The sequence below is a fragment of the Mobula hypostoma genome, chromosome 15 (genome assembly GCF_963921235.1).
Source record: "Mobula hypostoma chromosome 15, sMobHyp1.1, whole genome shotgun sequence".
NCBI classification, from domain to species: Eukaryota; Metazoa; Chordata; class Chondrichthyes; order Myliobatiformes; family Myliobatidae; genus Mobula; species Mobula hypostoma.
In genome coordinates, this window is record NC_086111.1 from 18,660,408 (window position 1) to 18,674,322 (window position 13,915).

Genomic DNA, 13,915 nt, shown 5'->3' on the forward strand with positions numbered 1-13,915 from the left:
ATATTCCACCGAGATACAACACTGGGCGTTACGGGAGGTTGTTCCTGCCTGTGGCCATCGAACTTTGCAGCTCCTCCCGTGGAGGGTCAGACACCCTGAGCCAATAGGCTGGTCCTGGACTTATTTCCATCTGGCATAGTTTGCATATTGTTGTTTGATTTTTTGTGGTTTTGTGTTGCTATATTTATGCTCTATTCTTGGTTGGTGCAGCTGTAACGAAACCCAATTTCCCTCGGGATCAATAAAGTATGTCTATGTCTGTGTCTATGTCTAGAACCCCAAACACTTTGAAAAGAAAAGAAAGATATAAGAAAAAAAAATAAGGTGTTTTGTGATGAACTGAAAGAAGTCGCCTGGGTCTGCAAAATCCTTTGGTGCCATCTTTCCTGGACCCTCCTCCCCATGGATGAGTTCTTCCATCATTAAATATTAAGAACTAATACACAGTTTTATAATACTGAATTAGTATTGGTAGTGTTCTAATTTGTTCTATATTTCACTTACGTACATAATTTGTAACTCAGTTAAATGGTAGCTTGTCTTTTTTATACCCTTTTAACTATTTCCATGAAACTGTTAATAGGGCTGCTGCTTGATTGGGCCAAAATGTAGTGGTCCCGATATGTCCCAGTTAACTGGAATCCACTGTATTTGCATTTTTTAAACAGCATTTTCTCTCACATTCTCAATATCTCCTTGAATTTTTGCAGCCAGAAAACTTGTTGTATACAACAAAAGATTTCAACGCAGTCCTCAAACTCACAGATTTTGGGTTTGCCAAAGAAACAACGCTTCACAACTCCCTGGCCACACCCTGTTACACGCCGTACTATGTCGGTGAGTGTCAAGAGAGTTATTTTCATACCTCTGTGAATATCTATGGGGAAAGCAGAAAGATCAATTAACACAGGAACCAGTGAGTGATTGTGCTGGTGTTTGATTGCTGAAACCTTTATAATTAAGGGGCAATGAACCTCAGCGAGAAATGTTACTATAATGGAAAACAAAGTAAAGAAGCCACCCACGAGATAAAAGGCTTTTGTAGTTCTTTCAACACGAGTCTAGAACGCTTCAAGTTGCTGAAATTTTGCCAGTCATACCCAGATATTAAAAATGATATTGGAGAAATGAAAAAATTACACATTAATGATTACATTGCAATTGTGATTTAAAACTCTGGAGATTACAGAAATTGGATAATACAGGAAACTCAATGGTTTAAATGCCTTAGGAAATAATAATAGAAGAGACTGTAATGTGTTGATTTCGTTACAATCTTACACTTAGTGGCCACCCCTACAGCTGCTCATTAATGCAAATATCTAACCAGTCAATCATGTGGCAGATGGTGGTGGCATCCATTAGTCTCGTGAGACCATAGATTTGCGCCTGGAAAGGTTCTCCAGGCGCAGGCCTGGGCAAGGTTGTACGGAAGACCGGCAGTTGCCCATGCTGCAAGTCTTCCCTCTCCACAACACCAATGTTGTCCAAGGGAAGGGCATTAGGACCGATACAGCTTGGCGCCGGCGTCGACGCTGGAGTTGCGAGAATGAGGTTGAAAACAACGTCGGACTGCCTGAGGGAGTCCAGCACCAGATTTGTCCTCAGGGTTTACTCCCGAAGCCTTTCCCATGAGTGGGTATGGCCGCAAGGCAGCGGAGGTTTGAAATCAGAGTTTTCCCTCTCTTAGATGGACTGCCTGAAGCACCTTCAATTACTCCAAAAGACTGAGGTTTGGTAAAATACTGAAAGGCTTTTATTCGCTGTACAATACGACCTCCACAGTGAGTGTCTGCCCCCGGACTGAGGGGGAGGGGCAAGGCGAACACCTTTATACAGGACTCTGTGGGAGGAGCCACAGGGGCAGTCAGCAGAGGGGCGTGTCCAGACAGGTAACCGAGTTACAACATATATACATGGTTTACCACATTCACCCCTCCTTTTTTTAAAAAAAAGTCCCACGGGGTGAAGTGACTGACAATATTTACAAGAAGTATATTTACAGGTTAAGTCTATCAGGCGGTGGAGTCCGTCGCTGTGACCTACGTAGCACCGGCAGTGGGAGGTGGCGCCGACCAAGATGGCGACCCCCACGTCTCGCACGTGGTGGCAGTGTGCAGGGAAGATGGCGACCCCCACGTCTCGCACACGGCACTGCTCGATCCCGCTCGCGGTTTTGACTTACAGACCTTGGCGAAGTGGCCCTTCTTTCCGCAGCTGGAACAGGTAGCTTCTCCGGCCGGACTGCATTTCCGGGGGTGCTTCTCCAGTCCGCAGAAGTAGCACTTCGCGGTCTCACGACTGGTGGCAGCCGAGGTCGATTCACCAGCAGGTTGCGGGGTCTGCGGCACCCACGAGGCCATCGGGGGATCGCATGCCTGGAGAGCCTCAGAGTTGTGCAGAGCGGCCTCTAACGTATCAGCCAGCTCGATCACCGAACTTTGGGTAAGATCGGCTTTTTCCAGCAGCCGCTGGCGCACGTACACTGACCTGGTCCCTGTGACGAAGGCGTCTCTCACTAGGAGTTCTGCATGCTGCACCGCCGTCAGCCCCTGGCAATTGCAGGCTCGCATGAGTGTCTGTAGGGCCCGGACGAACTCAGCACTCGATTCCCCGGACCGTTGTTGCCGTGTCGCTAAACGGTGCCGAGCATAGACGCTGTTTATCGGCCGCAGGTATTGTCTTTTGAGTGCGTTCATCGCACCGTCGTAGTCCGGCTGGTCTCTGATCAGCAAATAAACCTGTGGACTGACCCTGGAGAGTAGAACTCTGCGCTTCACTACGGGGTCGGTAGCTTCAATCTCCTCTAGATACGCTTCAAAGCAGGCCAGCCAGAGTTTGAAAGCGTTTCCAGCTTCAGGTGTTTGCGGATTGAGGTCTAATTTTTCTGGTTTCAGGGCCTGTTCCATGTTTTAAAATGTACAGCGAATAAAATTGAAGCACCTTCAATTACTCCAAAAGACTGAGGTTTGGTAAAAATACTGAAAGGCTTTTATTCGCTGTACAATACGACCTCCACAGTGAGTGTCTGCCCCCGGACTGAGGGGGAGGGGCAAGGCGAACACCTTTATACAGGACACTGTGGGAGGAGCCACAGGGGCAGTCAGCAGAGGGGTGTGTCCAGACAGGTAACCGAGTTACAACATATATACATGGTTTACCACACTGCCTTCCCAGGCTGACGAGCTCCATCTATCCGAAGCACTGGTTTTAAGGTGCCAGGACCCGCCTTCACCCCTTCTCCTGTCAGTAGAAGCAGTTCCGCCGGGCAGAACCCAATGCTTAAAAGCATGCTGACATGGTTAAGATGTTCAGTCATTATTCAGACCAAACATCAGAATGGAGAAGAAAGGTAGTGTTTTTGTTGGTGCCAGACGACGTGGTGGTTTGAGTATCTGAGTATCTGCGGATCTCCTGGGATTTTCATGCACAACCGTCTCTGGAGTTTACAGAGAATAGTGCAGAAAAAGCAAAAGGCATCAGTGACAGAGGCAGTGAGTGGGAATAAAAAGATCCTTTTCTGCTTGGCTGCCAGTGACTCATGGTGTTCCACAGGGGTTGGTGTTGGGACCGCTTCTTCTTAATGCTGGTTGTCAATGATTTAGATGATGGAATAGATGGCTTTGTTGCCAGGTTTGCAGATGATGCGAAGATTGGTGGAGGGGCAGGTAGTATTGAGGAAACAGGTAGGCTGCAGAAGGACTTAGACAGATTAGGAGAATGGGCAAGAGAGCGGCAAATGAAATGCAGTGTTGGAAAACGCATGGTCAGGCACTTTGGTTGTAGAAGTAAATGTTCTAAACAGGGAGAAAATCCAAAAATCTGAGATGCAAAGAGACTTGGGAGTTCTTGTTCAGAACACCCTAAAGGTTAACTTGCAGGTAAAGTTGGTGGTGAGGAAAGCAAATGCAATGTTAGCATTCATTTCAAGAGGTTTAGAATTCAAGAGCAGGGATGTGATGCTGAGGCTTTGTAAGGCACTGGTGAGGCCTCACCTTGAGTATTGTGAACAGTTTTGGGCTCCGCATCTTAGAAAAGTTGTGTGGCATTGGAGAGGGTCCAGAGGAGGTTCACAAGGATGATTCCGGGAATGAAAGGGTTAGAACATAGAACATAGAAAGCCTACAGCACAATACAGGCCTTTCAGCCCACAAAGCTGTGCCAAACACGTCCTTACCTTAGAAATTACTTAGGGTTACCCATAGCCATCTATTTTTCTAAACTCCATGTACCTATCCAGGAGTCTCTTAAAAGACCCTATTGTATCCGCCTCCACCACCATCAACGGCAGCCCATTCCACGCACTCACCACTCTCTGCATAAAAAACTTACCCCTGACATCTCCTCTGTACCTACTTCCAAGCACTTTAAAACTGTGCCCTCTCACTAGCCACTTCAGCCCTGGGAAAAAACCTCTGACTATCCACATGATCAATGCCTCTCATCATCTTATACACCTCTATCAGGTCACCTCTCTTCCCCCGTCGCTCCAAGGAGAAAAGTCCAGGTTCACTCAACCTGTTTTCATAAGGCATGCTCCCCAATCCAGGCAACATCCTTGTAAATCTCCTGTGCACCCTTTCTATAGTGAATGATTGAAATATTGAAATGATTGAAATATCTTTATTGTCATTGCATAGTACAATTTGTCATGCACCAATACAGCGAAAAAGAGTTTGCAACTCTCATACTCAATGCTATAAAACAACAAATATAATAAATAAACAATAAATAAAATGAGGTAACCAGCCTGTACAAGCGATGTTCAGCAGTACAAAAGCACAACTCAGGTGCATGACAGCCATAAAACCAGTATTAAAGTAGCAATACAACAATTTATGGATGATGCTTGATCGATTGGTTCAGAGCAATTATAGCTCTGGGGAAAAAGCTATCTTTCAGTCTGGAAGTGCGGGCATAGAAAATATTATAACGTCTGCCAGATGGGAGAAGTTCAAACAGATGATTGCAGAACTGAGCAACCAGAAGGGAGCACAGTACTCCAAGTGGGTCTGACCAGGGTCCTATATAGCTGCAACATTACCTCTTGGCTCCTAAACTCAAATCCACGATAGATGAAAGCCAATGCAATGTATGCCTTCTTAACCACGGAGTCAACCTGCGCAGCAGCTTTGAGTGTCCTATGAACTCGGACCCCAAGACCTCTCTGATCTTCCACACTGCCAAGAGTCTTACAATTAATACTATATTTTGCCGTCATATTTGACCTGTCAAAATGAACCACCTCATACTTATCTGGGTTGAACTCCATCTGCCACTTCTCAGCCCAGTTTTGCATCCTATCAATGTCCTGCTGTAACCTCTGACAGCCCTCCACACTATCCACAACACCTCCAACCTTTGTGTCATCAGCAAATATACCAATCCAACCTTCCACTTCCTCATCTTGGTCATTTATAAAAATCATGAAGAGTAGGGGTCCCAGAACAGATCCCTGAGGCACACTACTGGTCACTGACCTTCATACAGAAAATGACCCGTCTACAACCACTCTTTGCCTTCTGTGGGAAAGCCAGTTCTGGATCCACAAAGCAATGTCCCCTTGGATCCCATGTCTCCTTACTTTCTCAATAAGCCTTGCATGGGGTACCTTATTGTACGAGGAACATTTATTAGCTCTGGGTTTGTAGTCACTGGAATTTAGAAGGTTGAGGAGGGATCTCATTGAAACCTTTCGAATGTTGAACGGCCTAGGCAGGGTAGATGTGGAAAGGATGTTTCCCATGGTGGGGCAGTCTAGGACAAGAGGGCACAGCCTCAGGATAGAAGGGCGCCCTTTCAAAACAGACATGCGGAGAAATTTCTTTAGCCAGAGGGTGGTGAATCTAATACCATAGGCAGCTGTGGAGGCCAGGTTGCTGGGTTTATATAAGGCAGAACTTGATACGTGCTTGATTGGACACAGAATCAAAGGTTACGGGGAGAAGGCTGGGGAGTGAGGATGAAGATAAAGGTTCAGCCATGATTGAATGGCAGTGCAGGTTTAATGGGCCAAATGGCCTAATTCTGCTCCCATGTCTTATGGACTGGGAGATCTGTTCAAGTCTGATAATAGTGGATAGTAGCTGCTCTTGAGTCTGGTGGTATTTTGTTTGTATCTAATGCTAGGTGGGAGGGGTCCTTGTTTATGTTGGCTGCTTTCCCAAGAAGCGATAAGTGTAGGCAGAGACAGTGGGATGGGTGGGATTGGCTTATGTGGTAGACTGGGCCAGGATACAAACTCCCTGCAGTCATTTGTGGTCTCGCACAGAGTAGTTATCATACCAAGATGTGAATCATCTAGATAGGATGCCTTCTGTGGTGCATCTGTTAAAAAATGGTGTCACTGGGGACGTACTGAATTTCCATAGCCTCCTGAGAAAGTAAAGGCATTTACCATCTCACAATAAGGCTCTGATAAACTAGGATGCTCAGAACTTTCAGGGTGTCTGACTAGCATGATTGCTAGATGATTGGATGGTATTACATCAATACTCTTGATTTAGTTCCTCTTCAGATACCACACAGTTTGATAAATATACTGGTGAACAAGGTCAGCTGAAAGGGAGTGGGAATCAGTGTGCGAGAGAGATAGAGGGAATGGTGATCCCGGTGAGTGACAGGGAGAGAGGGAACAGAGATCCCGGTGAGTGAGAGAGAGGGAACAGAGATCCCGGTGAGTGAGAGGGAGATAGGGAACAGAGATTCCGGTGAGTGAGAGAGAGGGAACAGAGATCCCGGTGAGTGAGAGGGAGATAGGGAACAGAGATCCCGGTGAGTGAGAGAGAGGGAACAGAGATCCCGGTGGGTGAGAGGGAGGGAACAGAGATCCCGGTGAGTGAGAGAGAGGGAACAGAGATCCCGGTGGGTGAGAGGGAGGGAACAGAGATCCCGGTGGGCGAGAGAGAGGGAACAGAGATCCCGGTGGGTGAGAGAGAGGGAACAGAGATCCCGGTGGGTGAGAGGAGGGGAACAGAGATCCCGGTGGGCGAGAGAGAGGGAACAGAGATCCCGGTGGGCGAGAGAGAGGGAACAGAGATCCCGGTGGGTGAGAGGGAGGGAACAGAGATCCCGGTGGGTGAGAGGGAGGGAACAGAGATCCCGGTGGGTGAGAGGGAGGGAACAGAGATCCCGGTGAGTGAGAGGGAGGGAACAGAGATCCCGATGAGTGACAGGGAGAGAGGGAACAGAGATCCCGGTGAGTGACAGGGAGAGAGGGAACAGAGATCCCGGTGAGTGAGAGGGAGGGAACAGAGATCCCGGTGAGTGACAGGGAGAGAGGGAACGGTGATCCCGGTGAGTGACAGGGAGAGAGGGAACGGTGATCCCGATGAGTAAGAAGGAGAGAGGGAACAGAGATCCCGGTGAGTGACAGGGAGAGAGGGAATGGTGATCCCGATGAGTAAGAAGGAGAGAGGGAACAGAGATCCCGGTGAGTGACAGGGAGAGAGGGAACGGTGATCCCGGTGAGTGACAGGGACAGAGGGAACGGTGATCCCGGTGGGTGAGAGAGAGGGAACAGAGATCCCTGTGGGTAAGAGTGAGGGAACAGCGATCCTGGTGAGTGAGAGAGAGGGAACAGAAATCCCGGTGAGTGAGAGAGAGGGAACAGAGATCCCGATGAGTAAGAAGGAGAGAGGGAACGGTGATCCCGGTGAGTGAGGGGGAGCGGGGGGACAGTGATCCCAGAGTTTTAGAGGCTGAGAGGGAACAGTGGTCCTGGTTTGTGCAAAAGGAAACAGCAAAAACACTTTTCTGGTGATGCAGAGAGTGAACTGTTGGGATTTCTAGAACATCATACAAAGGTGGAAGTCCGCAGGTTAATCAGCAGTTGAAGCCTGAAGCCTGGAGGCATGCCCTGTGGTTGGAGGACTGTTTGTGCGTGGGGGTGGGTTGATGGGAGAGAGGAATGGAGCTTGTTCTGATTGTTTTGTTTTGTCACTTGGCACGTTCTGTTTTGTTGCGATCTGTGTCGTCCTGCCAAGCATGGCGGACATACTACGTTGTTGCCGGAGTGTGTAACAATACTCGTAGGCTACAGTTAGCACGTCCTAAGGTTGTTAACGCGAACAACACAATTCACTGTATGTCCTGATGTACAAGTAACAAATAAATTAATCTGAATCAATGAATTATCTGCATTTTGTTCCAGTAATGGGAAGAAAAATGTAGGCTAGAAAGCCTCAGCCTGATGATTTTCAGAAGCCTGTAGTCTTCCCGGTGTCTCGTTGAATTGGCCTCAATCTAAAAAGCTGCCCATAAGCTGAGAGCTTCCGGGCAATGGGCAGCTTATTGCAGATCTGAGGCCTGCAGTTTACCAAAAAGACTTCTACTGGATAGAAGGCCCACCATCTGTCTGTAGCGTTTACTGAGAGTCACCCCACATTGTAAAGTACATTTCTACAGAGAGCAACACACACACAAAATGCTGGTGGTACACAGCAGGCCAGGCAGCATCTATAGGAAGAGGTACTGTCGACGTTTCGGGCCAAGACCCTTCTCTACAGTTAGATGTCATAGAACACAGAACATTATGATGTTGTGCCGACCTTTAAACCAACTCTAATTACAATCCAATGCTACCCGCCCACATAGTTCTCCATATTTCTATCAACCATTCTATCTCAGAGTTCCCTAATACATCTGCCTCTACCACCACCCCTAGAAGGGAGTTCATGCATTCACCACTCTCCGTGTAAAGGAGTTCCATGTGTTCACACTGTCCATGTAAAGGAGTTCCACGTGTTCACCACTCTCCGTGTAAAGGAGTTCCACGTGTTCACACTGTCCGTGTAAAGGAGTTCCACGTGTTCACCACTCTCCGTGTAAAGGAGTTCCATGTGTTCACACTGTCCGTGTAAAGGAGTTCCACGTGTTCACCACTCTCCGTGTAAAGGAGTTCCACGTGTTCACACTGTCCGTGTAAAGGAGTTCCACGTGTTCACCACTCTCCGTGTAAAGGAGTTCCACGTGTTCACACTGTCCGTGTAAAGGAGTTCCACGTGTTCACCTCTCTCTGTATAAAGGAGTTCCACGTGTTCACCACTCTCTGTGTAAAGGAGTTCCACGTGTTCACCACTCTCCATGTAAAGGAGTTCCATGTGTTCACCACTCTCCGTGTAAAGGAGTTCCACGTGTTCACCACTCTCTGTGTAAAGGAGCTCCACGTGTTCACCACTCTCTGTGTAAAGGAGTTCCACGTGTTCATCTCTCTGTGTAATGAGTTCCACGTGTTCACCACTCTCTGTGTAAAAGAGTTCCACATGTTCACCACTCTCTGTGTAGAGGAGTTCCATGTGTTCACCACTCTCTGTGTTAAGGAGTTCCACGTGTTCACCTCTCTCAGTGTAAAGGAGTTCCACGTGTTCACCACTCTCTGTGTTAAGGAGTTCCACGTGTTCAACATTCTCTGTGTAAAGGAGTTCCACGTGTTCACCACTCTCTGTGTAAAGGAGTTCCACGTGTTCACCACTCTCTCTGTAGAGTTCCACGTGTTCACCACTCTCTGTGTAGAGTTCCACGTGTTCACCACTCTCTGTGTAAAGGAGTTCCACGTGTTCACCACTCTCTCTGTAGAGTTCCACGTGTTCACCACTCTCTCTGTAGAGTTCCACGTGTTCACCACTCTCTGTGTAAAGGAGTTCCACGTGTTCACCACTCTCCATGTAAAGGAGTTCCATGTGTTCACCACTCTCCGTGTAAAGGAGTTCCACGTGTTCACCACTCTCTGTGTAAAGGAGCTCCACGTGTTCACCACTCTCTGTGTAAAGGAGTTCCACGTGTTCATCTCTCTGTGTAATGAGTTCCACGTGTTCACCACTCTCTGTGTAAAAGAGTTCCACATGTTCACCACTCTCTGTGTAGAGGAGTTCCATGTGTTCACCACTCTCTGTGTTAAGGAGTTCCACGTGTTCACCTCTCTCAGTGTAAAGGAGTTCCACGTGTTCACCACTCTCTGTGTTAAGGAGTTCCACGTGTTCAACATTCTCTGTGTAAAGGAGTTCCACGTGTTCACCACTCTCTGTGTAAAGGAGTTCCACGTGTTCACCACTCTCTGTGTAGAGTTCCACGTGTTCACCACTCTCTGTGTAGAGTTCCACGTGTTCACCACTCTCTGTGTAAAGGAGTTCCACGTGTTCACCACTCTCTCTGTAGAGTTCCACGTGTTCACCACTCTCTCTGTAGAGTTCCACGTGTTCACCACTCTCTGTGTAAAGGAGTTCCACGTGTTCACCACTCTCCATGTAAAGGAGTTCCATGTGTTCACCACTCTCCGTGTAAAGGAGTTCCACGTGTTCACCACTCTCTGTGTAAAGGAGCTCCACGTGTTCACCACTCTCTGTGTAAAGGAGTTCCACGTGTTCATCTCTCTGTGTAATGAGTTCCACGTGTTCACCACTCTCTGTGTAAAAGAGTTCCACATGTTCACCACTCTCTGTGTAGAGGAGTTCCATGTGTTCACCACTCTCTGTGTTAAGGAGTTCCACGTGTTCACCACTGTCAGTGTAAAGGAGTTCCACGTGTTCACCTCTCTCAGTGTAAAGGAGTTCCACGTGTTCACCACTCTCTGTGTTAAGGAGTTCCACGTGTTCAACAATCTCTGTGTAAAGGAGTTCCACGTGTTCACCACTCTCTGTGTAAAGGAGTTCCACGTGTTCACCACTCTCTCTGTAGAGTTCCACATGTTCACCACTCTCTGTGTAAAGGAGTTCCACGTGTTCACCACTCTCCATGTAAAGGAGTTCCATGTGTTCACCACTCTCCGTGTAAAGGAGTTCCACGTGTTCACCACTCTCTGTGTAAAGGAGCTCCACGTGTTCACCACTCTCTGTGTAAAGGAGTTCCACGTGTTCATCTCTCTGTGTAATGAGTTCCACGTGTTCACCACTCTCTGTGTAAAAGAGTTCCACATGTTCACCACTCTCTGTGTAGAGGAGTTCCATGTGTTCACCACTCTCTGTGTTAAGGAGTTCCACGTGTTCACCACTCTCTGTGTAAAGGAGCTCCACGTGTTCACCACTCTCTGTGTAAAGGAGTTCCACGTGTTCATCTCTCTGTGTAATGAGTTCCACGTGTTCACCACTCTCTGTGTAAAAGAGTTCCACATGTTCACCACTCTCTGTGTAGAGGAGTTCCATGTGTTCACCACTCTCTGTGTTAAGGAGTTCCACGTGTTCACCTCTCTCAGTGTAAAGGAGTTCCACGTGTTCACCACTCTCTGTGTTAAGGAGTTCAACGTGTTCAACATTCTCTGTGTAAAGGAGTTCCACGTGTTCACCACTCTCTGTGTAAAGGAGTTCCACGTGTTCACCACTCTCTGTGTAGAGTTCCACGTGTTCACCACTCTCTGTGTAGAGTTCCACGTGTTCACCACTCTCTGTGTAAAGGAGTTCCACGTGTTCACCACTCTCTCTGTAGAGTTCCACGTGTTCACCACTCTCTCTGTAGAGTTCCACGTGTTCACCACTCTCTGTGTAAAGGAGTTCCACGTGTTCACCACTCTCCATGTAAAGGAGTTCCATGTGTTCACCACTCTCCGTGTAAAGGAGTTCCACGTGTTCACCACTCTCTGTGTAAAGGAGCTCCACGTGTTCACCACTCTCTGTGTAAAGGAGTTCCACGTGTTCATCTCTCTGTGTAATGAGTTCCACGTGTTCACCACTCTCTGTGTAAAAGAGTTCCACATGTTCACCACTCTCTGTGTAGAGGAGTTCCATGTGTTCACCACTCTCTGTGTTAAGGAGTTCCACGTGTTCACCACTGTCAGTGTAAAGGAGTTCCACGTGTTCACCTCTCTCAGTGTAAAGGAGTTCCACGTGTTCACCACTCTCTGTGTTAAGGAGTTCCACGTGTTCAACATTCTCTGTGTAAAGGAGTTCCACGTGTTCACCACTCTCTGTGTAAAGGAGTTCCACGTGTTCACCACTCTCTCTGTAGAGTTCCACATGTTCACCACTCTCTGTGTAAAGGAGTTCCACGTGTTCACCACTCTCCATGTAAAGGAGTTCCATGTGTTCACCACTCTCCGTGTAAAGGAGTTCCACGTGTTCACCACTCTCTGTGTAAAGGAGCTCCACGTGTTCACCACTCTCTGTGTAAAGGAGTTCCACGTGTTCATCTCTCTGTGTAATGAGTTCCACGTGTTCACCACTCTCTGTGTAAAAGAGTTCCACATGTTCACCACTCTCTGTGTAGAGGAGTTCCATGTGTTCACCACTCTCTGTGTTAAGGAGTTCCACGTGTTCACCACTCTCTGTGTAAAGGAGTTCCACGTGTTCACCTCTCTCAGTGTAAAGGAGTTCCACGTGTTCACCACTCTCTGTGTAAAGGAGCTCCACGTGTTCACCGCTCTCTGTGTAAAGGAGTTCCATGTGTTCACCACTCTCTGTGTAGAGTTCCAAGTGTTCACCACTTTGTAAAGAAGTTCCATGTGTTCACCACTCTCTGTGTAAAGGAGTTCCACGTGTTCACCACTCTCTGTGTAGAGTTCCACGTGTTCACCACTCTCTCTGTAGAGTTCCATGTGTTCACCACTCTCTGTGTAAAGGAGTTCCACGTGTTCACCACTCTCTGTGTAGAGTTCCACGTGTTCACCACTTTGTAAAGGAGTTCCACGTGTTCACCACTCTCTGTGTAAAAGAGTTCCACGTGTTCAGAGTTCCAGAGTTCCACGTGTTCACCACTCTCTGTGTAAAGGAGATCCACGTGTTCACCACTCTGTGTAGAGTTCCACGTGTTCACCACTTTGTAAAGAAGTTCCATGTGTTCACCTCTCTCTGTGTAAATGAGTTCCACGTGTTCACCACTCTCTGTGTAAAGGAGTTCCACGTGTTCACCACTTTGTAAAGGAGTTCCACGTGTTCACCACTCTCTCTGTAGAGTTCCAGAGTTCCACGTGTTCACCACTCTCTGTGTAGAGTTCCACGTGTTCACCACTCTCTCTGTAGAGTTCCACGTGTTCACCACTCTCTGTGTAAAGGAGTTCCACGTGTTCACTACTCTCTGTGTAGAGTTCCACGTGTTCACCACTCTCTCTGTAGAGTTCCACGTGTTCACCACTCTCTGTGTAAAGGAGTTCCACGTGTTCACCACTCTCTGTGTTAAGGAGTTCCACGTGTTCACCACTCTCTGTGTTAAGGAGTTCCACGTGTTCACCACTCTCTGTGTAAAGGAGTTCCACGTGTTCACCACTCTGTGTAAAAGAGTTTGTGTGTTCACCACTCTCTGTGTAAAGGAGTTCCACGTGTTCACCACTCTCTGTGTAAAGGAGTTCCATGTGTTCACCACTCTCTGTATAATGCAGTTTTTCTCTGACATCCCTCCCCTTTACTTTCCTGCAATCATCTTAAAATTATGCCCCTTGTATTAGTTATTTTCACCCTGGGAAGAAGTAATTGGCCATCAACTCAATCTATGTTTGTCTCTTATCATCTTGTACACCTCTGTCAAGTCAAATCTCATTGGTCCTCAGCAAAGAAGGTAGTTCCTCAGTCTGTCTGCCAGTTCTGGGGTGTATACCAGTCATTTAGGCCTCTGGCTTTCATTCTTTCATCCTCTGTCCTTCATACACTTGTGTAATAAGTGAGGAAACTGCTAATTATTGATCAGTGATGATTACATCTTGATTGGTTCACCGTCTGAACCACATGCAGAGTTGCAACGTGTGAAAATGCTCCGTATTGATACAAAGCACCGACGTGAATCCACAGCAGTTCTGCTGTTTACAGACATGTGACATCAAGTCAGGTGGCGGGACATGTCTGGCAGTGGTTTGCTCTCTCTATTGGGCCTCTTTGCCGTTTGGAAGGACACATTTACCAATTAAGTCTATTGACCTTCAAGGCTTTGGACAGAGAGTCCATGACCAAGAAGTGTTGGTCCTGCACTCACTGGGGTTATAAGACCACCTATTCTG

At 47.5% G+C, this 13,915-nt stretch overlaps 1 protein-coding gene across 1 annotated transcript in view; it reads left to right on the forward strand.

The window, feature by feature from the left end:
- The window catches only part of LOC134356731 (MAP kinase-activated protein kinase 2-like), a 147,831-nt gene that overhangs the window by 112,207 nt on the left and 21,709 nt on the right, over nt 1-13,915 (forward strand). Inside the window, exon 5 of the mRNA XM_063067813.1 lies at nt 711-837. Coding sequence (XP_062923883.1) covers nt 711-837 — 127 coding nt within the window. The remainder of the gene's footprint in view (nt 1-710; nt 838-13,915) is intronic.